General features: G+C 41.0%; 3 protein-coding genes across 3 annotated transcripts; 1 reads left to right on the top strand and 2 right to left on the bottom strand.

Annotated features, from left to right (window-relative positions):
• Positions 1–33: 33 nt before the first annotated feature.
• Positions 34–17,033, top strand: cmtm4 (CKLF-like MARVEL transmembrane domain containing 4). The gene is made up of 4 exons (XM_020079898.2): positions 34–1,948; positions 7,712–7,888; positions 14,010–14,108; positions 14,543–17,033. Exons 1-4 carry the CDS (start codon positions 1,763–1,765, stop codon positions 14,705–14,707), a joined length of 627 nt encoding a protein of 208 aa, XP_019935457.1. The 5' UTR covers positions 34–1,762; the 3' UTR covers positions 14,708–17,033.
• On the bottom strand, positions 17,027–24,575 carry cmtm3 (CKLF-like MARVEL transmembrane domain containing 3). Its single transcript, XM_020079899.2, has 5 exons — positions 24,181–24,575; positions 20,579–20,734; positions 20,365–20,460; positions 20,151–20,268; positions 17,027–19,611 (listed from the first exon to the last, which is right to left on the bottom strand). Exons 1-5 carry the CDS (start codon positions 24,295–24,297, stop codon positions 19,583–19,585), a joined length of 516 nt encoding a protein of 171 aa, XP_019935458.1. The 5' UTR covers positions 24,298–24,575; the 3' UTR covers positions 17,027–19,582.
• A 100-nt stretch (positions 24,576–24,675) lies between these two features.
• On the bottom strand, positions 24,676–26,667 carry LOC109624941 (chemokine-like factor). The gene is made up of 4 exons (XM_020079876.2): positions 26,208–26,667; positions 25,605–25,760; positions 25,391–25,486; positions 24,676–25,091 (listed from the first exon to the last, which is right to left on the bottom strand). Exons 1-4 carry the CDS (start codon positions 26,265–26,267, stop codon positions 24,981–24,983), a joined length of 423 nt encoding a protein of 140 aa, XP_019935435.2. The 5' UTR covers positions 26,268–26,667; the 3' UTR covers positions 24,676–24,980.
• Between the last annotated feature and the right edge of the window lie 20 nt (positions 26,668–26,687).

Raw genomic sequence — 26,687 nt, 5'->3', positions numbered from 1 at the left:
TGGTTGACTTAAATATTTTTGTGTCTATTTTTTTTTTAATGATATTACAAAACATTTACCACTTTCATAGCTCCACAATACTAATTCCATCTCCATACAACACTAAACAATATGAAATGGGGTCATTATTAATCAGTGATACCTACAGTACTGATTGTTTCGCTGAAAATAGAAACAAACTAAATTAAAATCTGTATCATTGCACTTTAACGAATGCATATAGCTTATTTTCACCAAAGCTACAGATTTTACATGATGTACATTTTTTCCAGCATCTCCAGCCCTCAGTTATTAACCTGGGCAACAGTTTGTTCCCACTAAAACCATATGAGGGCAGTAAAGTGCAGGGAAGGGTAGTTCAATCATCCCAGCTAAAGAAATTTTAATCCACTTTTACATTTACAGACTGTTCATCCCTGAACTCTTTAACCTTATAAAAACATCTCTCGCCCCAGTTTTTATATGGAACCCCATTGCTGCCATTTTGTAAAAAAAAAATCCCCTAGGTCAATATAATGAGAAACTTTCTCAAGATATTGACGTAACTCAAAATATGTCTTAATAAATCAGACTGATTACTTAATATCTCAAAACCATGTCATACTAACTCAACATAATGACTTAGTATCTCAAAGTGACTTAACATTCTGACTTTTATCTCATAATGTGACACACCATCTAATAATTTGGATATTTTATGTCATATTTCTGATATTTATCTCATAGTTTTTACATTTATCTCATAGTTTTTACATTTATCTCATAATTTGAATGTAGCATTCCTCCTTTTTTTCTTCCACTGGCAGCAACAGACTCCCACAGATTGATTTCAGAGTGAGGAGATTATTTTACAGATAAAACTGTTCAGGTCATCACATGTGTTGTTGCCCCGAAAGAATTACAGGGAAACTCCACAAGAAACAAACATCCCTCACCCCATGATAATCTCAACAATAATCCCTGGAAGAATGGAGGGACACTGTGGTGGGACAGGGCGGGGACGATGGTGAGCAGAGGCCGGGGAGAAGCTTCCAGAAGTGTCGGCTCCTGCTGGATCCGTGTTGCGGGGCTGTGTTTGCGGACACTTGAAACTTGGCGCAGAGCCGACACAAGAATGTGCAGTTTCCAGAGGGGCGGAGACAAACCCGCCCGCCCCGCAGCTCCGTATCCACCACGGCCGCTTGGTGAGAGCAGGAGGCAGCCTGAGCCTGCGGGTCCCCGCTGGTTCCCACCGACCTCATCAAGTTTACAATAGCGAACAGAAACGCTCCCTCTCCGGCCTTCTCTCCCACAATGCCTCCATGTTTGTCCGGGTCCGGTCACGCAGCGGCTCGCGCACGGTAAGCATATCTGTTGTTGTTCAACCAGAACCCTCCACGGTGAAGTGACACCGGGACTCGAACAAGTGACCCGCCTAACAGAGTTGTAAGAGCGGCTGTTTGAAGGAGAGACGCAGCGTGTGTGTCCCGGAGGAAGCACCGCAGGGAGGGCGACGCGAACACGGACACCAGCCGGATTTTCCTGCGTTTGACGCCCGGGAGCAGGAGGAAGGGCTCCCGCCGCGGCTGCTGGTTTTCTCCCCCGCGGGGAAGGAGGCTATGAAAAGTGGACTGTCCGGTTCGTCTTCTCCATCCACCTCCTCCTCCTCCAGCCTGCATGGAACACAGTGTGCTCTCCGCCACACAGCCCGGTTCTCGGTGAATATATGTCGTAGCAGCCCCCTGTCGAGAGTCCAGCTTCCTCCACGAAAACCATCACCATCATGAGGACCACCGAGGAGACGGAGGGCTTTGACGGCGAGGCCTCCAACACGTCCATGATCTCCGGGGCCAGCAGCCCCTACCAGCCCACCACAGAGCCCGTCCACGCCAGGAACGTGTTTGGGGGGATACGGTGCGACGTGGAGTACCTCAAGTCCTACTTTGGGATCCTGAAGGTGGTCGAAGTGGTAAGTCAGAGCATGAGTGCACATTACTGCATCTCCAAAGTGTTCCAAACATGCACCAACACCCACCAAGCAGCCAGAAACAAGGATTAAACAACCACCACGAGAACTGTTATCACCTCTAAGTTAACACTTTTAACTGCTTGACCTTATTTTGAGCTTTAACACTTTCACTCCTGTCACTGACACTCAAATATGAGATGGTTTCTTTGAGCACATACCCACAGAGGTCCTGGTTTACCCTGAACCACAGCATTAGTAGCGGGTCAGACGAGTTTCATGCTAATAGTGTTTCTGTATTCAGCCATGCATTGCATAACATGCAGGTGTTTTCCAAGCAAACCTTTATTTTGAAGGATGTCTTCATACTGTAATCACATTGTCTGCCTGTGATGATGAATTAGTTTCTCTTAAGGGATGTAAAAGTATGTAGAAACTGAAAGAAGTACAGTACAGTGCATATGTCCACAAAGGCCCAATACTCCCCTTAAAACCAATGAAGCTGCATCAAATCGCACACACTTAGAGAAATCAGTCGTTGAATAGTTATCTCACAATGTGCAACAAAGTGATAAAACAATTCCAGATCCACCCTCTGATCCAGATCTGCAGGCTTTCCTCCCTGAATTCTTCCACCAAGCTATTTGGTAATCCGTCCATTAGTTCTTGTGTAATCTTGCCTAATAAACAAATAAAGGGACAGGGGTGAAAACATAACCTCCACGGCACAGTTAAAAATCACCTTTCCAATGTGTGACTGCTTTTATGCTATTCAACTGATGCCTGTGTATTTGATCATGTCCTGAAAGACAAAGAAGACAAAAATATATAATGATAATTCCTCTTGTCGATGGAAAATACACACATTCTAGCTGATACTTTAAATGGACACACGCAAACCAGATGTCTGAACTGGGAGAAGAGGCAGCAAATAAGCACAGAAACGAGGGCTCCCAAAGCTCTGACAATTCACCAGAGGAGGAAATATCTATCGAGCCACAGCCATTCCTCTTCTTCTGGTGCCAAAAACTCCAGACACAGGCCTGCACACTCATACGCATGAAGTACGTGCGTCCACAACAGGAAAAGCCATGGAGTTGAGGAAACTAGCAATTACCTCTAACAACATTTGTGGGTTGCACAAGCAAACTAAAAGTCCAAAACTGCTTGGAAGATAATGCTGCATACTTCTGGCCTCTCTGCTTTGTTTTTAACTGCAGAAAAAACCAGTGTTTGAGAAGTGTTATCATCCAACTTGTGGGTGGTGGAGTTTCCCAGTGGTGTGACAGAAGTACCCAGTCAGCCCATGCTGTTGCACACACCTGTGATATTTACCTCCGCGTATGTGGGAAGTTAGAGAAGGAAGCCATCTGTCACAGGCTTGGGGGAAGTTCAGAGGATGCATTAACCGAGAGCGTTAATATTCACAGTCTTCTATTGTTCCAAAGCAAATGCTGCAATATTTTTTTCGACTTGACTGTTGAATGGTGGCATGAAAATGATTTTACCTCTTTAAAGTAAATACAACGCAAAAACAACAGTAGACAGAACCTGCACATAATGTTGCAAAAGAACTGAAGCCAAAATAATGTTGTTGCAAAAACACATTGGAACACAGTTAAAGTGAAGCCCTGCAAATATGCATTTACATGCCTGGTGTTTATTAAATGCTTTTCACATAATGCAGTAAAATATACTGGCTACTGCTCAGCTTAGATAATACAGGTGCATGAGCATTATCTTGGTGCAGATTATGAATCTTATATTTACACTTTCTATTTACTTTAATGGTTTGTTCTGCTCGAATACAGACTTTCCAGTTTGAGCTGGTCGTATCTCTTTCACTGACAAGGGCAGGACGAATGAAAGTTGTTCTAGATTACGTCCAGTATCTCAGAGGAAGCCTTCGAGTTTTGCTGCCAACCTTTTATAGCTTCACTGCAGTTTTTACTGCTCTGTCCTCTAGTTGCTGAGACTTTCGTGATGATCTTTTAGAACTTGAAGATGACAAAGCAAAACCGTACTCAATGTGGCAAGATTTATGGTTAATCAGTAAACTGTCCTCTGCCAAGAAAGTGCTATGACTGGTTGTCCTGTGGGAAGTAGTCATGTGTTGAATTAATCATCTCTCTACAGAAGTCAGTTGTATGGAGCGGGCATCAATGTAAGGTGGACTGGTATTGTACAGCACTTCATGATGCATTGTACCACATGCTTCTTTCAACACGCACCTTATCAGTCAAAAGTTAAAGGGCTTTAATGCCTCGGCTACCCCCCTTTGTCCATACTTCCTATTTGTCTGCCAGGGAAATGTTTTCAGTATTACCTCCACGCCCAATTCATTTGGGTCCTGACATTTGCACTGACCCCTGTTTACTGAGAACAGCTCTTCCTGTTGTGTGTAGTTGTTAATAGACAAGTGTAGTTGTTTCTCACTACGGCTCTAAAATGCATTTGCACAGGCCTTTTTAAAGACTCCACTCATCAGTCATTGGATGAATGGATGCACAGGTCACACCGTTGACCCTGCACTGATCAGACACAACCCGCCTGTGGGACGTAACCTGACCGAGGTGTTTCCACCCTGACAGCAGGTTGGCCGTTGTCTTTTTGTTGTGACTGTGTCAACAAAGTCCAACTGATATTCACCTTGTGCTGCTCTACACTGACAGGAATTTGATACAGCAGGCCTGATGGTACACCGATCACACTCTGAAAGATTTCTAATAAGTTACAACATCGCTATGAAGTGGAAGGGCAATCAGTAGAGCACATACCTCCGGCAAGTTCCAACTATTTCTTTAGTTGACTGAATTTCAGACAGGCACTGAAAGTATTGATATTTTACTGACGTTTTCTGGAGGGGCTGTATGTGAGAATAAAAATGTCTGAGTCAATTGCTCTGGACATTTTCTGGAACTTTTTCTGCCAGCCACCTTGTAAAAGGTTTGGAAAATGTCAGAGTGAGCGGAATGTCTTGACTCCTGCATGCTCTACCCAGACATCTCTCCTCGCCTGAATGTTCTGGACATTTTCCTGTTGTTGTGAACACGCCTGACCAAGACAATCTCCTGCCACTTTCTTTATATATGACAGACAAACTCCGGAAAATGTCCTTCTCAGACATTTTCATAAGTTCATGTCTGAAAACAGCATTGAATTCCCACGTTTTACTCTTTCCTAACAAGTTGTAGTTAAATGTTATGTGAGGGTGTTTTTTTCTGTCAGGGTTCTGTAATGAAGTTACCAGGTGCACCCAAATGTCAGGGAGCACTTCCTGCTCTGAAAGAGAGACACCACATGCTCCCCTCTCTCTTCTGGTTGAAACATTACTTATTTGCAGCGTGTTGGGAGACGTTAAGACAACAAGAGCTCCGTGCATACATGTGTGGAGACATGGATGCCGTTGCTGTTTTTCGTGTTCTCTGGGGTGAAATATAACCTGCATTCAAGCCACATTTTCCATCACATAGATGACTGTGGGCTGCTGCTGGAGCATTTTTGGTTATTTCTTTTTGAGCATGAAGTCCCACAAGACTAGAAGTGCAGCGTATAATGTTGCCTAGTTTCTGCATTGAGGCCTCTTTTCTCCCTGGTTAGGTTTCTGTCCACAACAGATGGCTTATAAGAAGGGGATCCGAGAGATCTTTAAAGGCAACTAATATGTGCATAATCTCCAAGGTAAGGAAACATGCTCATGTAGGGGAAGAAAGAGAAAGAGTTGAACATAAGCAGGTTGTGTACAGAGCTGAAGTTTGACAAAAAATCATTACTTGCAGAATATTTATTATAATGGCTTGTGAACCCCTCCTCTTCCCATGTGACTGCCTGACACCTGCTACAAAGGGACTTGGGGAAACGCAATATGCTTTCTTCAAGAGACATGACATCATCGATCAGCACGAGCAGCCCTCCAGTCCTGTTTGGGTGTAACCACTCTGGATGAGCTACAGCCACAGACGGACTGCTGTCCAACAACAGTGCATGTGTCTAATGAGGCTGCAGCAGCTGCACCCACCAAAGGTTTCCTCTTTACGATGCTCAGCTCAGAGGATTTGTTCTTTTTTGTCTTTGCTTTAGTTATTTGGAAAAATAGAAAGAAAATCTGTCACAGAGAGAAGAGTTCTGCACAAGAGTCAGCATGAAAGAACAGTGCACTTTTGGGAGACGGTTCACTCTGCTCATTAAACTGGACAAACACCATTGGCTGTTGAGCCACTCAGAGCTTGAAGGATCTGCAGTAATGGGCTTTTGCAAATGAGACTTTGGGGTTGTTCTCAAATGCATTTGTTTTCAGCTGTCTCAAGCCATGAGCTGCAACAAGCTGGGCTGGATTCAATTTGGATCCAGATCAGCTGACAATTCATACTGGGTTTCACAAACAATTCCAGGGAAGTCTTTATCCTAGCTCTGCTGTACATTTGGTGAAATTCATACTTGCAAAACAACTTCATTCCAAAGTTTTCTCAATCTAATGATTTTATAATATTAATAATAATTCCCTTCCTTCTCTCACGGTAGACCTTTCTTTTGTTTTGATAATCTGACGACATTCCTAAACTCAAAACCTAAGAACTTTACTTTATTGCCTGGTGACTCACAGGAAGCAGATTTCAAAGAGGTTGGTGCCCCTGGTTTAAAAATGTGGATTTTACATTTTAATGTGTAGTGTAAATGTTGCTTATTCAAACTGGAGACCATCAATGTTTGTTAAAAAAATTACTTTTCTATATATGATCCTGCCATCTCTGCAGCCAGGGGTTTGTTATTTACCACAAATATGTGAAAAGAAAAAAGCAATTGAGACCAAAGCAAGACGCACCACAGAGACATTCCAGTTTAATCAATGTGCTTCTCCACTTGTGATTCTATGAAGTGTTGGAAAAAAAAAAATCTATATTGTCAGAGAGCAGATCGTTTCCTTTCAACCCTTGTATCGAGTCATCAAAGCAAACTGGATCAGTGAGACGTGAGGTGCTAATGAAGCAGCACTTCTGTTCACGCAACTGATTATTTTTATGTTTCTATTATTAGCCTCGCACCGTTAATTAGATGACGAGCTGAACAGAAACTGTTAGAAACAAAACGTATGTAATGTCATAATGTTTTTAACTGAAGATGAATCATTGACTAATTTCTACATGCATATTAATTTAAAATATGAATGTAAAATATTAATCTACTCATGCAAAACTGTGCCCTTGCAGTTTGCAGGATCATTTTTAATTTTCACATCAGTGTTTAAAGTAGAGAGAGACAAAGGGCTGAAGTCAAAACTTCAACAATTGCCATTTATGTTTGTTCTTACAGTTTAACCTCACGTCATCCCTCAACTCAAACCCACCATTATATAATGTATCAACATTTAATGATGTCAAACAGTTCCAGACCAAGCAGATCTGGTCCGAACTGGTTCTGCAATCTGCTGCTTCACGTCAGTATTATGTCACAGTCTCATGGCGCTGTTAGGTCTCTCCGTTTTGAATAGCACTGAGCCAATCAGTAATCTGTGTGTGGTTTTGTCGGGGTCCTGATGGCAGAGGAACACCTAAAGAGCAGAATTCCTCTCATACTGTGGTTTGCTGATGGATGTTGGCTGGAGGCAGGCGTCGTCACAGACCGCCAGGAGTGGGACTCATGAGATGGGCTTATGGCCTCCGGTCTATTCATAGGACAATCACTTCATCATCTGGAGAGCAGAACCTGGCATCTACATCCCCTTCATCTTCTCCCACTTAACTCTCGCTATTTCCCCTCTTTCCTCAGGTCCTATCTCTCATCGGATTCATCTGCATAGAGACCATCATGATGTGCTCTCCCTGTGGAGGCGTCTACTTCTTCGAGTTTGTCAGCTGCAGTGCCTTTGTGGTGACAGGAGTCCTCCTCCTGATCTTCTGTCTCAACCTGCACACCAAGGTGCCCCATGTCAACTGGAGCCTCACGGTACGTACAGGGAGATACTGTGTCAGAGGGCCAGACTCATAGTGAGCTAAATAACTGGTAAATGGTCTGTATTTATATAGAGCTTTTCTAGTCTTGATGACCACTCAAAGCATTTAGAATAACTAACGTTAAGGTAAATTGCTAGCAAGTGTTGGTAAGTCATCAGACTACTGTTGACCTATGTGAATTTACTTGTACAATGTACTCCATACAACAGGCTATACTACGTAAAGATGGAGAATATCCCGTACGACGTCATGATTACATCTGAAAGTCAAGATCACACCTTCACATATTAACTTGATTTATATTTAGGACATGAAAATCTATCGTTTGTCATCTGTGTAGGGAAAAAAGGGGGAAAAAATCACTATGGCATTCCCAGAAACCTTAGCAGCAGTGCTTTGTGTTTAGTGCTAATTCATTAAATCTTAATTATATGCTGTATCTAGATTTTATATGCCATCACAAACGAGAGCTTCTAGATGTGCAGGTTTTCTCCTTTTGCAGGTTGGCAGTTAGCTCAAAGCTTTGCTGTGCCAAACCTGTTAGCGTGACTGTAGACTCTTAGTCTTGTTCTTCTGTATTTAGAGTTTAAATTGATGTCTTTATATAAACCATCAAAGGAAAGGTCCATGAAAAGTTTAAGTAAGAAATGTGTCGTCAAACTGTTTGTGCTTCTCAGCTTCATTTTTCTCCCTTGATTATCAACATAATCATAGTTTTCATATATTTCGGGGCTTTTCCTGAATCTATTCTTCCCTTTAAGGAACTGAACTGAGCGGTACAAGCTCTTCACAGTTCTTTGCTTGAAGAATAACATACAGAAGTATCAGGGTAAAGCTCAGTGCAAACTCATACAAGCTGGAAAAACTTTGAGTTTGGAGCTGAGAACATACAGTTTCAGCATTACCACCAGGAAATGTGCACTGTCAGCACCTGTAAGCAAATGAGCTGCTGGGTTTCCTCCAGCAGATACTGGTTGACTTCCAATATTTGCGTATACACACACGCTGGTTAGTTCTGAAGCTGCAGCCAGCTCTTTTTCACTCCTCTCAAAGAGGAGTGAAAAAACGTCTTTAACTGCATTTCCAGGGGCCACACAGCTCACAGTGTAGCTACCGTAAAGCAGTGGATGTTGAGCCATATGTCCAAATACCACCAGAGCTATCAGATTGCTTTATGGTATCCTTGGTACAGTATATTCCACCTCAAACCTGAAGAGGGGTGTGTCTTTGGCTTTTACTTCTGGCAGAGCGACACCAAATGAAAGCTTTTTCACAGTCTGAGAGGCCAGATCTAATTTAAGAGTGCTGATCAAGGAACTTTTACCAGATACCTGTGACCAGTAACAGACCATGTGATCAAAAATCCTCCAGTTCAGTCTGTTTCTTTTCTCCTGAGACTCACTGGCAATGACTAGTTAATAAGTTTCCATTCAAGTGATCAAAAGTCTTATGAATTTAAGATATATCAAAAAGCAGTTCTTCATTCTCAAAACAACTTGATCTATGGTATATATTATTTTTACTTGTGTATTTACATTATCCAAAATGTTTTCAACAATGTTCAAACCCAGAGAGTTGGTTGCTTTTTAATTGTGTCGTATCCACTTCACTGTTTGCTGCATGACATGAATAATACTTCAATACATTACCTCGTCAGTGAGCATGATTCACGTTTGAGTCGGGTCGATTTTCATCTGCAATCATGACATCAACGCCCATGATCTTCAATCTAAGTATTTTGTTATTGTTTCGGAAGAGGCCCCTAGTGGAAGAAATTACATATTGTACGATTAACTTGCATTTTATGTTTATGTGGTTGAAGAATTTAGGCTTTAGTTTCCTGTGGTTTAGCTCACTGGAAGTAGTTTTTAGTGTATTTTCCAAGATCAATACTTTTTAAAATGGTTCCAGTGCCTAAACAGTGCCAGAACCAATACTTTCTTTAAAAAGACACAAAACGAAGGGAAATAATTCTTTTTTTCTCATAATTTTTGGAAGTTTTCAAACATGTGCTACATGTTCCAGTGTCTGAATCATTTTGCTTGAAATACAGCCACTCTTTCCACCATTTAGCTTTCAGCATTTTGTTGTCTCGTCGAGTTTGAGGTAGCTACTAGCTACTAGCTCGATCTGGTATATATCGGCTGTGTGTTGGTACTGGATTTCGGTACCAACCCAACTCGTTGGTATTTCAAGGAATCATGCTATGATGCACAAAATTAGAAGTCTTTTAAAAAAATAACATGTACTGTATTGAAGGACAACAAATTCTGTGTTGATGAACAATAACCCCCTGCTGCTCATGTTTGATTAGTAATGAGTAGCTGGACTCACAGTAGGTGTTGCCTTCAAGAGTTCCCAGTCTCTGACTCTAATCTGTAGGGCTGTTCTGTTGGAGTAGCTAACAAGCCCATGATGCTTGGTCGCTCTTCACAGGGGAGCCTCTACCCCACGCTGTTTATGTCTATCAAGTTCAAAGCTGCTCCTGTCAAACTGGGCCCCAGGGAATGTCGCCATGAGTAAGCACTTCTGAGTGTTAACCAACTGTTAACCCTTTTGCTGCCTTCCTTCCGTTCCCCTCCTCCAAACTGTGAGCTCACACTGACATTACTCGATGGAGTGAGCTCGTTTTTATAATGCGCCCCCGAGAGTCTCAGAATGAGGTTTTGATTGTACAATTATATGCTATGTGATCCAATCTCCTCCAATTCATCCTCCATGATGACTTTGGCAGCGAAGAAGGGGGAAACACTGGTCCTGACTTCACTCCCACAACCAAATGAAAGCAGCTCTGGGACCTTGTTGTGAAGCTGCTCGGTGACTTTCAGGGATTTAGTTGAACTTCGGGGCTTATTTTGCATGAATGAGATTATTTTGCACAACAGAAAGACAGAAGAAGGCAGACCACGCCTAATTATCACAGCAAAATAACTTATGGCCTTGTTTTCAGGTTCTGGGGCAAAAATTGGGCAGTAATGTTATGTTCTGGCTGCAGACTGCATCTCATCAGAGTTAATGCATGAATGAATCAGGTTCTTCAAAGGGAAGACTGATGGGGGACTACATCTGTCACAGCTTCACACACCACTCCTGTCCATCTGTTGACCACAATAATGTCTGAAGCTTTACATGTAATGCAAATACAGATATATTCATATACTAGTGCTGCAAGTAGTTACAGTTTGTGCTGAACAGTAACTTCCTTCAGTCGTTTTTCAGACATGAACTCTGCAAAATGTCTGGACGTAGTTTGACGATAACATTTGAATAACGCAGCAGGAGATTGTCAACGTTCACAGACAACAGGAAAATGTCAGGATCATTCAGATGAGGGGTGGAGCCTGGGAAGTAGTTTTTCGACACTCTTTATTTTCGAGCCCTTATCGACATCTGTTGTCTTTACAAGTTGATTTCTTCATCAGCATCTTCTACATATGAGATATTTGTATTTTTCTAGTTTAGTGTCTGCCGTGTGTTAGAACCATCATTGACATGCCCACTTGCTAGCTAGTGGATGTTTCTGGACATTTTCCTGCATCATTCTCACATGGACTCACTCTTTTACAGATGTTTTACTAAGGGACTGGAAGGAAAAGTTCAGGAAAATGTCCAGACTTCAGAACATGTCTGAAAACAGCTTTAGAAGGAGTCGTGTGCTGTCGAGAGCATTTATCAATGAATCTTAGTTAAATAATATATGTGTGTTTGTTTACAGCCCTACCACAAACATGCACCAGTGTCAGAGCATCTTCTTTGGATCCTTGTGCACAATAATGTAAATATTAGTTAACTAATAATGTTGCAACAAAGAATTAAGATTATTGATTTTTCACCAGAATTTACCCTCTGTTATTCTAATGACCAACATCTCACACACACACACACACACACACACACACACACACACAAACACACACACACACACACACACACACACACACACACAGCTGTGGATAGTGGTTATTATTATTAGCCACAGTGATTAATCTATCATCAGTTCAGACCAGAAACCACTTTACTCTTCTTCTATTTATTCAACCTACAAGTGGATTCCAATAAAAGCATGTTTGGTTTTAAACAGCTGAAACTTACCACCCAAGCAGCCAAAAGACGTGAAATACATCTCCACTATCTTTATTTGTCTTTCAAAGAGAATCGGGCAAAGATGTGAAAGCTGGAGAGAGATTTTATTCTCGCATGAAGCTTCCTGGCCCCGTGTGACCTGCTGCAACTGTCAAGGGCATCGACTTCATAATTAGTTTTCCACTGCATCCTCCAGGGTTTCCATAGATTCAGTCCTATGAGTATTTCTAGCCTTTACCTTGAGAGCACAACTGAAATAGAACCACACACTCACACACACACAGCAACATGAAATGTCATGTGTTATTTATACTACTTACAGTCACTTCTGATCAAAAACCCTTTTTGTGCAAAAACCAGAAATAAAAACCTAAAATAAACTGGTTCCTGATTTCATTCCTGACTCTGTAGGGACTTTCCGATAAACAACACTTCATTACGCAAAATCTCATGCTGAGATACAAACATGTCTGATGGTTCGTTTTTTTCTTTTCTTACTCCTGATAGAAAATAAGTAAACATCAAAATTTGTAGGATCTTAAAATCCTGGATCCACCCTCTGATCCAGATCTGAACAAACATGTAATTGTTTCTTCTCTGGCTTATGCCCCACCCCTTCACAAACCGTCATGAAAATGGCATTAGTAGTTTTTGTGTAATCCTGTTGACTAATAAACAAATGTAGATGAAAACATAAGCTCCAGGTTGGAGGTAATAATAAGTACCAGGGCCAGTGGTTTGGTCCAGTGTGTTGTTTAACTTACAGATTGTTGGTCTGGTTAAAACGTGGACTGTGCAAGAGAGTGCAGCAATGAGTCTGCACACAGGAACATGACACTGGAGCGTTAAAATACAGTTTAACTCGTTGAACTAGTTGAGCAAGATACTCGAGAGCGAGTGTTTGCTGAAAATGTCAGCAGTGTTTGTTCTGTGTGCATGAGGAGAATGAGTACATTGAGTGTGTGTGTGTGAGTTTGCGATGGACGGGTTTATGATTTCAACTGAAGGCTGGGATTAAAACACCGGTGCACATTGACCGTGTGGGTCCATATTAATGTGTTACTGATTAAACCACAGGATCAGTGACACATTATCACAGCGTTAACCAGCCACTGATTCTGCTTTATGTAGTGTGTGCGTGCGTGTGTGTGTGTTAGCCTTGTGTGTCATATGAGAGACCGCGTGTGCCATGATCACAATCATGCATCTGATCACGAGGGCAGTTCCCCAGTCAAGTTGAGCACTTCTATATTAACCCTTTCTCCGAACGCAGCAAAGTAAAACATCAGAGGGAAGTGTGTCTTTCCTCCTTTTCATGTGTGTAGAGTGTGTGTGTGTGTGTGTGTGTAATATGATGTACTTCTGTGGTTTTTAAACTCAGTGTGAAGCCTGGACATGGAATCAGCCTTGTTGCTAACGTTGGTTTAATTAGTGTCAAAAGGCCTCAAAAGATTTTGGTTTTGTTAGAAATATTAGATTACGTGTTCATTGATGTGCTTTGAGATAACAAGCTCATTTTCCTCCTTGTTATGAGGAACATACAGTGGCCAGAAGCTTTGTGGGTTGTTCGCCCGTACGTTTGTCTCATTCTCACAAACGCGATATGTTCGGAACAAGAGAATTTCTTCTAATATGTCACAAAAGTTCACACGAACATGAACTGATTAGATTTTTGTGGTCAAAGTCATTGCCACTTCACATTCTTCTGAACATAATTTATCAGGAATTTCCAGAGGAAATTTCATTACATCAGGCACAACCTTCTGCTTGTACTGAAGAATGAACTGATTCAAATGTGACGGTCAAAGGTCGGAGTCGCTCACTTGATATGTATTTGGCCATAACTCAAGAATGAATTCACCAGTTATAGTTTATTGGTGTTGGTCCTAAAAGTATTGTGGCAGCTGTACTGAGAATTTTAAAATAGTTCCTCAGCTGCTCATCTCATGAAATACTGATGAGATACTTGTTAGTGTTGAAAAATAAAGTCATCTGGAATGCGATCCTGTATGTTGTGTGTCTTCCTGTAGGACCTTGTTAACACGGCTGCCAGCACCTTCTTCTTCTTCTTGTCGTCCCTCGTGCTCGCCTGCATGAACCACAACACTGGAGCGGAGATCGCAGCAGTGGTGAGTTTTCAAACCAACCGACCTGTTGTCTGGTTTGGTTTGTTTTTCTGTGCCATCAAAGCAAACATCTGTAAACCTCTGCCCAGGTAAGTCATTTAGCAGCATCCTCTCATGAAGGATTCATGCATGAATAGAAATAATCAACTCTCACAAATACACCTGAATTCACAATTCTTAAGTAAGTAACTCAGATATCTGTATTTGTTCATTCATGCACTTTAAAACATGTTTATAATAAGTTTCACAGTTTTAATAAATGAATAAATAATAAATATAACTATTTCTATAGCACTTATCTAAATAAGGTACAAATAACTTCAGGCAAGGAGTTCCAGAGCCTCTGGGTTCCCAAATCGAGTTTGCACTGAGATATTTTGATAGTCGCAGCTGTGTTTCGCATTTAGAAGTTTTTTTCTGTTTCGTGTTTGCACCAGATCTTTGGCTTCCTGGTGACGGGTGCGTACGGAATCAACACCTTCCTGGCTGTACGGAAGTGGCGCCTTGGCAACGGCTGTCAGAGGGCGCCCCAGTCCAGTGAGTACATGCGAGCACGCACGGCATCTCGTGGAGAAGTGGAGGCACGACCTGAGCTCGCGTGAAAGCTGGCAAATGGTAAAAAGAAAGACTAAGAGAAAGCCACTCCACCGTTGGGCGGCTGAGACGGACACCTCTCTGCCTTCAGAACTGTAAGGACTGTGAAGTCTGCGGCACAACGGCCTGCTCACGCTCGCCACACGCTTTTTGACTTCTTATCACACCACTTTAGCTGTGCTGTCTCCTTTCTCAGCTGCTGAACACATCTTCATTTCACAGCTGCAGATGCGCTCTGTGGTTTTGTGTATCAGGCTGCAGTTCCACGCAGAGAGAGTCTTGACAATCGAAAGTTAAATTATAAAACTTATCATCCACGTATCTTTAACAGTCTGAACGACGACGTCCACTAAGAACCAACGAAGGTCGACTTCCCTCCAACTGTGCATCAGTGATGATGGTGTTGATTTTTCTTTAGATCGGGTTGTGTTTCACTGTGAATGAAGTGAAGTGGAGGAAGCTCAGCTTTTGTACAGTTTGCTTAGAACACGCTGCTGTTTGTAAAGTCTTTGGTAATAATAAATACGATTGTGGATCCAGGACGCCACTGAACCAGAAACCCACAGTAACCTGCAGGAAAACAGAGACACCACAACTTCACCGGTCAGTCTTTTGTTTCCACGCTGACGTTGAATATTTTAATGTACAGATCACACTTTGAAAATACCTTTTAACATGACCTGTAATGACCTTTTATTTTAGATACTATTACGATCTCTGCCATGGAAAGCGTAGAGTAACAGTACAGGGTTTTACTTTCTTGCAATTAAGACAGAAAGTGAAAGACGAGGTCAAAATATCTGAGTGAAACAGAAATCCTGTTCAGACCTGGTTTAACATCCGTCCTGAGGGACACAATTACGAGACCAAAGTCAAAATTCCTAACACTCCATTCCAGATTGTTGTAATATTTACAAAAAATATTCTCATCAGCATTAAAAGAAATTGAATGTCTGGATCTATGTGAGCCAGGAGATGAAAATGTAATCAAAGCTTCTTATCAGAGGCTTTAGGCAACTCAATTTGTTGATCGATGCTCTCGGTCTGAACCGAACCTCAGGTATCGAACAACTTAGAAAACGTTTGAAATGAAATCACAGGGTGCCTCGACGTGAACGCTGTACTTCCTATTGCCTTCCTTATTATCACACGTGACAGGACGATCACAGAGGATTATGATTCATTTTTAATAAAAACAGGAAATGTCAAGTACAGGTGGAGACATTGGGATGGAAATATGGTACATTTAACAACATTTAACTCTGTATTTAACTCTTTGAATTAAATGTCTGTATGTATCTACAGTATATTATCACACATTTCACGTGTTATGAAATCTGTCATTCCACATTGCAGCTCGTACACAGATTGCAGAACATTGTTTTATTTTTTTTCCTGTTTGTAGTCGACAAGGAAACAGGAAGTTTTTAAAAACAAATCATATTTTTGCTTATTTTTTAGTTTAAAGGAAGAAATGCTTATTTAATTTGTCATCTCACATCGAAGTGATGTATTGAATCAACACTACAGTTACACATGTTTGTGTTTTTCTTTGTTGTGTGAGACCTCTGTGTGTATATTTGGCTCGGGTGAGATTGTGCAGGGTCTGAATTGACTCTGTGGCTCCATCTCCTGGTCCACAGCATTGTGTATGTGTGGGTGTGTGTGTGTGTGTGGGTGTATAAGGACCAGAAGTGTATTTGTGTGTGAAAAATAAAACTGCACGTGCTTTTTAAATACCCTCTGAGGTTTTCACATTACACGATATGTTTGAATAATCAGACTTTTCTCATGTTTTCAAATAATTTATACCACGTTCAGCTTTTTCTCTTGATTTAGTGACTGAAAGAATTGTATGGAAAGACAATCACGTTTGTATTTATATCTGTCACCGAACATTGATGGATTTTGATTTTTGAGTGACACTATAACAATGAATCACTTAAACTGTTGAACAGCAGCAAAATCATTCAAGTGCATTTTACTATTTGATAATATAACCTGACCATTGTGTTTTTAAAAGCTTCCTAATGTACAAGTCACAGTTTGTTATGAAGAAGTTGTATTTATGAGAAAGAAAAGTTTTCGATCAGTTTCCAGGTTGTGATATAAACAGTTTACACACATCAGGTGTAAATGAATGAATGTTTGAATGAAATTAAAAGTGAGATGCTCATTTCTTTCCCTTTTAACTTTGTTAATAAATACAACACAGTCTGTCCTGTACAGCACGGAGCCGTACTCAGCTGTATTCTCGTATTTTTAAACACTCAGTGGGCTTCACTTCGGTTTATAGCGATCATTTAAATAAAGTGATTTGGACATTATTGAAAATAGCTCAGGTTTTTATTCAGACATTTATTTTCACAAAAGACAAAAGAGCATAACAGTAAAAAAACCACTATATTTCACCTACAATCCTTCAGCAAGGTGCCTAAAACGTGCCTGTGTTGGCACTGCGTCTTCACGTTGAGATTAATTTGACGCACACGTTTTGTTGTAATTAAGTGAAGAATTGTGGGAAATTTGTCCCAACTTCATAAGAATGAACGATTTGAAATCCCATTCGATTTTTGTTTACGTGGAAAATGTTGGAGTTGTGGAGACTTGTGGGTTTTGATAGGACGGTTATAACACTGTGTATGACATCACACACTGTTTAGCATCAGTCATGGCTCGTTCTATAGCACATGGCGTGGATTTTATTTGTTTTTTTTTATTTTAGACTAAAAATCATACATGTACAATTCTGTATATTTCTGCCAGGACACCATTAAAGCAGAATATTAATATAGATGAAACAATTTTTACCATCACAACAAACAAAACTCTCCCATATAAGGTACAATGGTGAATAATTCGTAGATGTACTTTGTGTTTTCCCACGTCAGTTTAAATCCCACATGGAAATCAGAGGCCACTGACGCCAATTTTAAATCAACTACTCTCACTTCTGTTTTATAACACTTGTATAGTGCAGATGTGTTGTACATAAACAGTCACTGTGGCGTTTTAGTGCATCTGATTTCTCAGTAGTGGCAGTGGAGGAACTGAAGAATCAGACAAATGAGCAGAAACTGCAAAAAAAAACAACGATTCACATATTTGATATTTAGCATTCAAGAAAATAATACTGCATTAAGTGACTCCAATGCATTATTAAAACACACATACATACATACATACAGCAGACAGGCTGGAAAGGCTCTCCAACTTTGTGTTCACTGAATAGATTTGAAAAATTCATCATTGTTGCTGTTGCAATGTATTGACCCGCAGAAGGTTGTAGCACAGGAACTCTGTCAATTCAAAAGTCAACTTTAAACAAATAGAGGCATTTCAGTCAGGAACACTTTGTCATGATTTACCCATTTGTTGCAAATGGGGAAACAGTTGATTGGCGCTGAAGGCTCCATTCTTTGGATGTTCCGTGGATTAGCCGAGCAGCGTGCTAAGATAAAACAGGGAACATGTGCAGAACCCCCTGTTGGGCGTAGCAGGCAATGTACGTTTGTTTAAGATGAATATCGTTTACCACGACCGTGTTCGGACTCGGTGCTAAAAGGTGGCGGCTGGGGTGGTGGAGGCAAGTTGCCGTATTTAAAGGGGCCGCTTTGCTGAGAGAATGGGCTGTGATTGGTGGGTGGCTGATGAGCACATGGCTCTGTGTCCTGCATGAACTAACGCAATGCTTCATTATTACCCCTGTAGATTTAAAAGGATTGGACAGAGGTTGTAACCAGCCAACCTGCCGCCAACTAGTTTGTCTAAATACTGTACAGTTTCTTTATAGTGATATATAAAAGCTGATTACACCCTTCTTACAGACAGTTTATGTGGTACACCCAGCTAGAACTCATGCGCGCTGATACAACCAACCTGCAATAAATCCAAAGTGGAGCCTTTATGTTTTCAGGTTGGACGTCCGTCACATTCTGGTGAACACACATGTCTCAGTGGTCAAAGGTCAAAGGTCATGGTGACCTCATATGAGTCTGGGAAAAAACGTGTATGTAAACAGAAACTGCCCTGGTTGGCATTAAACAACAGGGCGGTAATTATATTTATGTTTTAAACTGTTTCCCACAGTGTTGATTGAACTGTGTGATCATTTTTGTGCTGTTCAATTCAATTCAATGGTATTTGTAAAGCGCCAAATCATAATATATTGTTGAACTGTATTGAATAACAGAGAATACAGTGGACAAAACGACAGAAGCACTTTAGTGAGGTGTACCTAATAAACTGCCAAGTGAGTGTAGGCCTCCTGTCTTATTTAAGATGCCATTCGTAAACATTGATTCACTAAAGACATTCATTTAGTGTTAAAGATCTGTTAAGGTCACACTACAGGCTCAAAAGTCAATATCAGTCACAAATTCAGATCTAGACTGAGTGATGTCACACGTGGATACAAACAGCTTCTAAAAATTCAGTATATGACACCGAGTTCACAGCTTTATGATAAAGAATCAGGTCGATCGAGAGCTTTTATATTTTACCAAAATCAAAGGAGACTCTGAAAATTAGTTTGGGGATGAAAAATAACTGTTGTTTTCAAAATGAGTTGCACTGAACAGTGAATTCTAAAATTTAAAAAAACACAAGTGTTTGATGCCCAGCAGAAGAAACCTTTTCAAGCTGCAGAGGATCCTGTTTCTCCTCTTTAAACATGTTTGACCCGAGAGGACTGAACCGAGAATCCCAGATGAGAGTAATTAGGACAAAGTCAGTGTGTCCATGTGATTTCTACTGCACACACACAAATAATGTTGAGGTGGGACGAGACAGATGTCAGCACAGCAGAGGACATTTCTACTGCAAAGGTTTACTTGTTGTAAGTGAGTAGTAAACGTATCCGCTGGTGAAGATCCCTCCAGGTCTCAGTCTGAGTCAGAGTCTGAAAACTCATCTGGAAAATAAAAGTGACAAAACACGTGTGTTAGTTCTCCACGTGTGCTTCCTGTTCGCCAGGTACAAAAATAAGAGAGACTTGGAAAGTTTGGTGACTTCAGTGAGAGAAGGTGACAAACTAAAAATATAATTCTGACATGATGAAACTAACTGAGCTGTGATATCGAAGAAAACATTTATAGGTTTTATTTCCATGAAGTGATGCAGTCAACTGTGCTATGTTAGGGGTTGGTTCATATTCACTGCCCCCTAGTGGTATCAAACTTGATTATGCAAACTGCTTTTATTACAGTAAACAGATATTCCACAATATTGTTCTTCACAAATATAAAATGTTTTGTGAGTGAATGTTAATATGAATTATGTTAAGTACATATATTTAGCACACATATATATTTATATATACATGTATGCCTACTTAAACACTGAATAGCCATACTTACAAAACAAGAAAAACAGATATTAAATCAAAACTTTTGTCTTCATATAAAATCACGTGTCTATGTTTAATATAAATGTTTATATTTGTGCTGTTACCTTGCTGCCTTGACGGCTCTTCGGTGGTCTCCCCTCCCTGCTTTAAGAAATTAGCCAGCTCATTAAAAATGAGGTAAAAATCTAAAGCGAACACGATGGTGGCGATGAACCCAAACACCTGAGAAGAGAAGGAGATATGAAACAGTGGGAAAAGAATAAGAGGAGGTGTTGGACATGTATGTACTAAGTAATAATGATGAGATGTTGTCTTTACCCCTGCAGCCTTCGAGGACCCGTCCACATATTTGGACACTGCCATTATTGAGACGATGAAGAAGATGATGGAGGCGGTCACACATCTCATGAAATCCTTCGAGAGAAAAGAAATTAAACCAAACTCAACTTTTTTCAGCACTTGAGGAGTTTCATATATGGCATGTTTACCCATTAAAAAGCTTTGAATTTCATATTTTCAGAATTGATCTCACCATAAGAGGCCAGAGGAAGCCCTTGAACCTTTCATTGAATTTGGTGGAGTAAGCAAACAACAAGAAGAGCGCGGCCAGGAACTCCAGCAGAGGGACGGTGACGAAGGCCGCAGCCGTGGACGCCGCGAAACACACGAACGAAATGAAGGAGAGAGCCTGAAAACACATCATTAAACAGAGAGAGAGTTTGAGACAAAAAAGAAAAGACAGATGTTTTTCTGTTAAATGTGTGTGTTTATTTGTTTCTCAGTAAGATGCTTGAGGGCAAATTTACATTCTTTATCTGAATTATAAATAAAGTGAAAATTGAATCTTTTCCCTTCAAGATGTTACACTGCAGCAAAGCTGTGAGCCGGTGTGCATTACAGCTTCAGGGCCACTTCCTGTAAGCAGATACATCTGTTAATAGACAATGTTTATTCACACGAGGCTTTCACACCAAACACTCTGATGTTTAAACCTGTGCAGTTAATCACAGAGTAAAGCTGCCCTGTGTTTGAAGCAAAGCATCAGAGGAGATGGACGCACCATATCAGTGCAAAATGAAAGCAAGTCCAGACACTGTAATCTCTAACAGGCCCGGCCATCTTGTCTTTGTCTCAGTCAGTCATCCCACAGCAGCCTGAGGCCAGGAACTCCCCCTGACTCAACCCAGACTGCTGCTGCACTTTAAAAGAAAAAGAGCCAAGACAGCAAAGTGAGATTTTTCTCTGAGGTTCTGGGAAAATCCTCGTGAATGTTTGCTTCTGAAGAATAAACTGTGGGATGTGGGGACGATCGCTGCGCAGCACTGAAACACGACACATCAGTGGGTGGGCGGGCAGTAAAGGCCATCATACAGTTCCATGGTATCACACATTTTAACTGTGCCAGGGCTGAAGAACACGGATTATTTTCACTGCTCATTCCTTCTAACTGTTTCATTTATAACCAACTGGGTGAATTAAATCAGTCAAAATGTCCATCACAATATTGCAGAGCTCAAGATGACATCTCCGAATGTCTTGTTGTGAACAGCGCAAATCCAAAAATGTTTTATTACCTCCGCCAAGCAGGTTGTGTTTTCCCTTCTGTCCGTTTGTTTGTTTGTTTGGAGACAGTATAATGCACAGATTGCACAGATACATTTCCACAAAATGAAGTAGAAGGATGTGGTGTGGGTCAGGGAACAACCAATACATTTCAATGCAGAGGGGAAAAGATCCAGAATTTCTTTTTTCTTTCTTTAACTTTGCCAGATAGGGCGTATTTCATTGAGGTTTCATGAGGGGACTGCTAGGCCTTAAGATTCACTGGATCTGGATTTTTTTTTGGATGCGTACCAAATTGCACACACACACACTCACACAAACAAACACACACACACACATACACAAACACACACATACACAAATATCAGTCCCTTAAACATGCCAGATTTTTTCCATCATAATTTTTTTTTTATTCTCAGAGAAATCAACAAAAATGTTGAAAAACGCCTTTTTTCTGCATTGAGTCTGCACCAACATTGAATGGCCTCTTCCTCAACCCTCACCACATCCTTCCACCAAGTTTCATGCTAATCTTTCCAGTAGTTTTTACAGAATCTTGCCTAAATGAACTTCATGACCTCCCTGGTGACATAAAGCCACGAAAACGCAGGGACCAGAGAAAGATTGACATTTTTCATGATACGTGATTTATATGATGAATTGCCAGATTTGTATCAGATGACTCAATCAGATAGTTGCACATTTAATCAACAAATAATTTCACTAACTTTGTGTTATCATTTATAAACCCTGACATTGAGATATATGATCCTTTTGTAACAGGATCAGAAGGAGAGCAGCATTTCACTGCTTTTAAAAAGTGAAATGAGCAGACAGTGAAACCTGAGTACCCTAAATAAAGAATTCTGATAATTATTTTTGTTTCAGTTTCTACAACATGAAGAGGAGGATGGGGGGGGGGGGGGCACACTTTTCACACATTAACCACAACACATGCCCGTCATCAACAACTCATCTGTGTTTTGGAAACATTTCAAACGCTGCAAAAATGTGCACCTTCTTTCTGGAGCTTGTCACTGACAGAGACGGAGAATTCTAATGAGAGGTACACAGTGGTTTGACAGACTGAATAATACTGCAGGCTCAGCAGGATATGAGTGTCTGACTAACACTCTGCATAAGGGTGAAGCTACGAGCTGTTTTTCTCTCTGTTGACTTCAGGGTCTGATCTAACGCGGCCTTGAAGAGCTGCATCAGAAACACAATTAAACTCTGATACTTAACTGCAACGAGATTTACTCTCAAGCTACACAGGGAGGGTTTGTGCTCACACAGTCCACATGCACGATGCAGTAGAACCCAGGTATGGGATTGTATAAACTATAATAACACTGCACTGAAATCTGCCAAAACTGAGTTAGAATGTGTATGAATGGAAATTTGTTTGTGATTGAATAATGCACAGAGACTGGCAGCAGTTTTCTTCTTTAAACTTAATTCTAGTTAAAGTTGGTAATGAAATGATACTGTACAAAGTGTGAGATTGAGTTTATCAGACATTTAAATCTTAATCAACATCACTGATGTTGGGAATCAGGAACCAGAACTGCATTAAGGTAATTCTGATTTTTTTATTGGATTTTCCAGTTTTTCATCCCTCTCAACCTTAACTTGACTTTTTACCTGTATTCTGTACATGAGTCAGTAATCCTTCAGTAGATGTACAGGCCTCCTGCACTTACTGGTCCTATAGAGAGAGATATAAACCCTGCACCATGTATCACAAATCTCCTGAAGCTTTGAGTCTCCTCCTCAACACATACAGAGGGAAGCAGAGGTCACAGGGTCACAGAAGAAGAATTTTACCCAGGGGGCGATGAGCACAATCACTGTAGAGAGGCTGTGCTCTGTGTGTGTGTGTGTGTGTGTGTGTAGGGGGCTGCAGAGTTCACACACAGTGAGCACTGTACTCTCGGCCTCATGTTATGGCAACAGGCTGGAGGATGTGACTGTGGGTGAGATAACTGCTCTTATGGGCTGAAAGTCACATGACACAAATGTGAGGGTTCATGCTACTGCCAGAAGAGCCTTTCCTGTCAGTGACACATGATGCAGGACTAACTCCATCAGTCTTTCAGTTCCTGGTTTGATGAAATCCATTTCGACTGTTAATAAGAAACTTTGAAAGTTTGCTTTTTAAATCGATCATGCACAAACTGACAACAAAACTATGAGACCAGGAGGTTGTTCAGCTCGATCACTGGTGACTCTTAAAACAATGAATAAGCTGCTTATGGATAAGTCTTCATGCGCTGTCCATAATCCAGATGTTTCCACAAATGTGTATCCCAAGTTTGCTATAAGATCTCCCTGCTCCTCCCTTTACTAATGGAAACCTTGTGACGGAAACCTGACTGACCTATATTCAAAGTGACACTTGAGCAGTCTCTTTAAGTTATTTCTAAATGTTCACATAGCTGCCAAAGCTGCACGGAACTTTAAAAGTACCCAGCGCGCAATGGCTCCAGTGCGCACAGGGCGAAACGCTGGCACAGTAACAGCTCCTGCTCCTCGTGTGTGTCAGAGGAGATCCCCCTGGTCATTTCTTACCACTTCACCAATGAGCAGCATTCCTTTCCTGGAGGAGCAGAACTCTTTGCTCGGCAGAACCGAGAGCAGGGCGTTCTGGTGCGGCGGCCGAGAGCCGGGAGCCTCGATGTCCCCCATTGTTCTCCAAAGCGATACAACTCTCCTCAAAGTTCAGGCTCCACAAACTGCGCGTATGTAACGGGTTCAATGTAAGAACTGTAGGAGGAGGAGGAGAAGAAAGAGAGAGAGGGAGACAGAGAGAGAGAGAGAGAGAGAGAGAGAGAGAGAGAGAGGGGAGGGTGGGGGAGACAGAGAGAGAGGCTGCGTGGAGGCAGCTCGGGGTGGAAACGGAAACAATGACAGCGCGGAAGCGAGCTCCCAAAAAGTGCAACATCTGCTTTCTCCAGATGTGGAATGAGATACACACACACGCGCGCGCACACACACACACACGCTAGCACGCACGCACGCGCACATACACACGATCACTCAATGATGTCACACGAAAAAAGGGAATTCATGTTTTAAACATTTGTGGTTTATTTGCGTCAATTAAAAGCATCTGCAAAATATGGCTGAAGTTAGTCACAGCTTTATGTTTGTTTAATATGTAAAATCACTTAATGATTGTTGCAAGAATCTTAAATATGCTGCAAACTACAGTAAGTAAACCTTTAAAACGTATGATTGGAGCCTGCAGAACAGCATCACAGTACATTCAACACACATTTTCACAACTAAGTAGCAGTGGGTGTTGGTGTTACATGTTTTATAAATTTAATTCACTGATAAAGTATCTTCTGTATTGATTTGATGTGATCTCATTCATTGTTTGGACTCTGGGTTTGACCTCTTGGCTTGTTGAATGTGATGTTGCTGAAGAGAATGTAACCGTCGGCACCGAGCAGAGCAGCTGACATGAGAGCGAATAACTGCAAACAGAGAGAAGATTTTAAAAAGTGCATGGATTGTCCCACGTTCCATTACAATACAACACATCTGGAGTTAGTGCACATTTATCTCTCACATTGTGGAGACGCAACTTTAAGTTAGAAATAAATCTTTGTATGTTTGTGAAGATTCTTAGTCATGCAGGTCATGGTTTCCTCCTGAAGTAGTGTACAAACTCAAGCAAGTCCAGTTACCTTTGTATAAAACTGAAATCTGCATGAATTAAACAACCAAGAATGGGATTATAGATTAAACAAATGTTAAATAAAGTAAATCTCACCCCTCCAACCAGTGTGCCTGTGACGGTGTGTGTGATCAAAGCCAACACGCTCAAGACAACAAAGTAGATGACTGCAAAGACTGAATTGCAAAAGTCCTGAAAAGAAATAAGAGAAAAAGTTAGGACAATGCAACATGTAGAGCAGCTTATTCTCCTCTCTAAAGGACCATGAATACTTTTTTACACCAATAGTGTGCCACAGAACAGAACTCACAACTAAAGGCCAGAAGAAGAAGGTCAGCCTCTTGTTGAGTTTGAACAGGTACAACGACAGCAGCAGGGAAGTGATTAGAAACTCCAGCACTGTGGCTGTGATGTACTTTGGTCTGGATGCGACAGTGAAACACACAAAAGCTGCAAGCAGAGTCCCCTACAACAGAACAAGAGACACACAACAGATTAGTTCAATGATAGAAGATACAAATTATAATAGTTACTAAGCTGTAAAGTCCTGACTTGAGATTCACAAGATGTTTTTCTGTCCGTCCTCAACATGTTGCCGTTTTTGCAGAGAAAGAGGAACTGCCCAAACGTCTACCTGTTACATTTCAGTTTCCTCATCAACTAGCAAGTGATCCTGTTTCTGCTTTAGCCTTGAAAATGCTCTCACAACTCTAATGTGATTCACAACAAACTAGTTCTAGCAACATTGTTAATAACTGAATTACACAGCAAACGTGTGACTCCTGGTAGTTATTGCCTCATGCACTTTGTCTGTTCCAGCTTTCTAATGTGTTCAGGACGTTGTCACTACATTTCAGCTGTTTCAAAGTCAGAATGATGATGATGATAATGATGACGATGAAGAGTGTCTCACCATCTCTGCTGCTTTCAGGATTCCCCTCCTGGATTTGAGAAAGGCCGCGTCAACGTCCATGACTGTGACCGTACTGTGATCTGCTGACGTGATGATGCAATTTCATTTGCAAACGACGACTTGCTCAATTTCCTGAAACAAGTCATTTCCTTTGAGCTGTGAACGAAATGACTGTTGGTGAAAATAATGTTTTACACCAGCTCCTGCTGCACAACAGTCGACTATGTAAATAAATGTGTGCTGATTTTCACATGATAAGATACAGAGGATTTCATTTATATCATATTCACTAAATGTTGGACAACAATCATTAGATGTTTTACTGTTAACTCACTTGTCAGGCTTTTGTAATCCATGAGTAGAGCCACAGTAAATGTTTTAATAATTTTTTGTGTTTTTGGACATAAAGCATAATATATGAACACACTGAATACAACACATATTTCATTTTTACATCAGCCCACAATAAATGTATGATAC

Source organism: Paralichthys olivaceus, chromosome 1 (assembly GCF_024713975.1).
Source record: "Paralichthys olivaceus isolate ysfri-2021 chromosome 1, ASM2471397v2, whole genome shotgun sequence".
Classification (NCBI taxonomy): Eukaryota; Metazoa; Chordata; class Actinopteri; order Pleuronectiformes; family Paralichthyidae; genus Paralichthys; species Paralichthys olivaceus.
Note: the sequence above shows the minus strand (reverse complement) of the source record. Positions and strands in the feature narration are given on the sequence as shown.

Coding starts and splice junctions, on each gene's coding strand:
- cmtm3 (XM_020079899.2), bottom strand. CDS start 24,297: ATGGGGGACATCGAGGCTCCCGGCTCTCGGCCGCCGCACCAGAACGCC. Junction 20,461..20,578: donor GCTTCCTCTGGCCTCTTATG/GTGAGATCAATT, acceptor TTTCTCTCGAAG/GATTTCATGAGATGTGTGAC. Junction 19,612..20,150: donor AGAGCCGTCAAGGCAGCAAG/GTAACAGCACAA, acceptor TTTATTTTCCAG/ATGAGTTTTCAGACTCTGAC.
- cmtm4 (XM_020079898.2), top strand. CDS start 1,763: ATGAGGACCACCGAGGAGACGGAGGGCTTTGACGGCGAGGCCTCCAAC. Junction 7,889..14,009: donor ATGTCAACTGGAGCCTCACG/GTACGTACAGGG, acceptor GTCTTCCTGTAG/GACCTTGTTAACACGGCTGC. Junction 14,109..14,542: donor GAGCGGAGATCGCAGCAGTG/GTGAGTTTTCAA, acceptor TGTTTGCACCAG/ATCTTTGGCTTCCTGGTGAC.
- LOC109624941 (XM_020079876.2), bottom strand. CDS start 26,267: ATGGACGTTGACGCGGCCTTTCTCAAATCCAGGAGGGGAATCCTGAAA. Junction 25,487..25,604: donor TCTTCTTCTGGCCTTTAGTT/GTGAGTTCTGTT, acceptor ATTTCTTTTCAG/GACTTTTGCAATTCAGTCTT. Junction 25,092..25,390: donor CAGGCACACTGGTTGGAGGG/GTGAGATTTACT, acceptor CTCTGTTTGCAG/TTATTCGCTCTCATGTCAGC.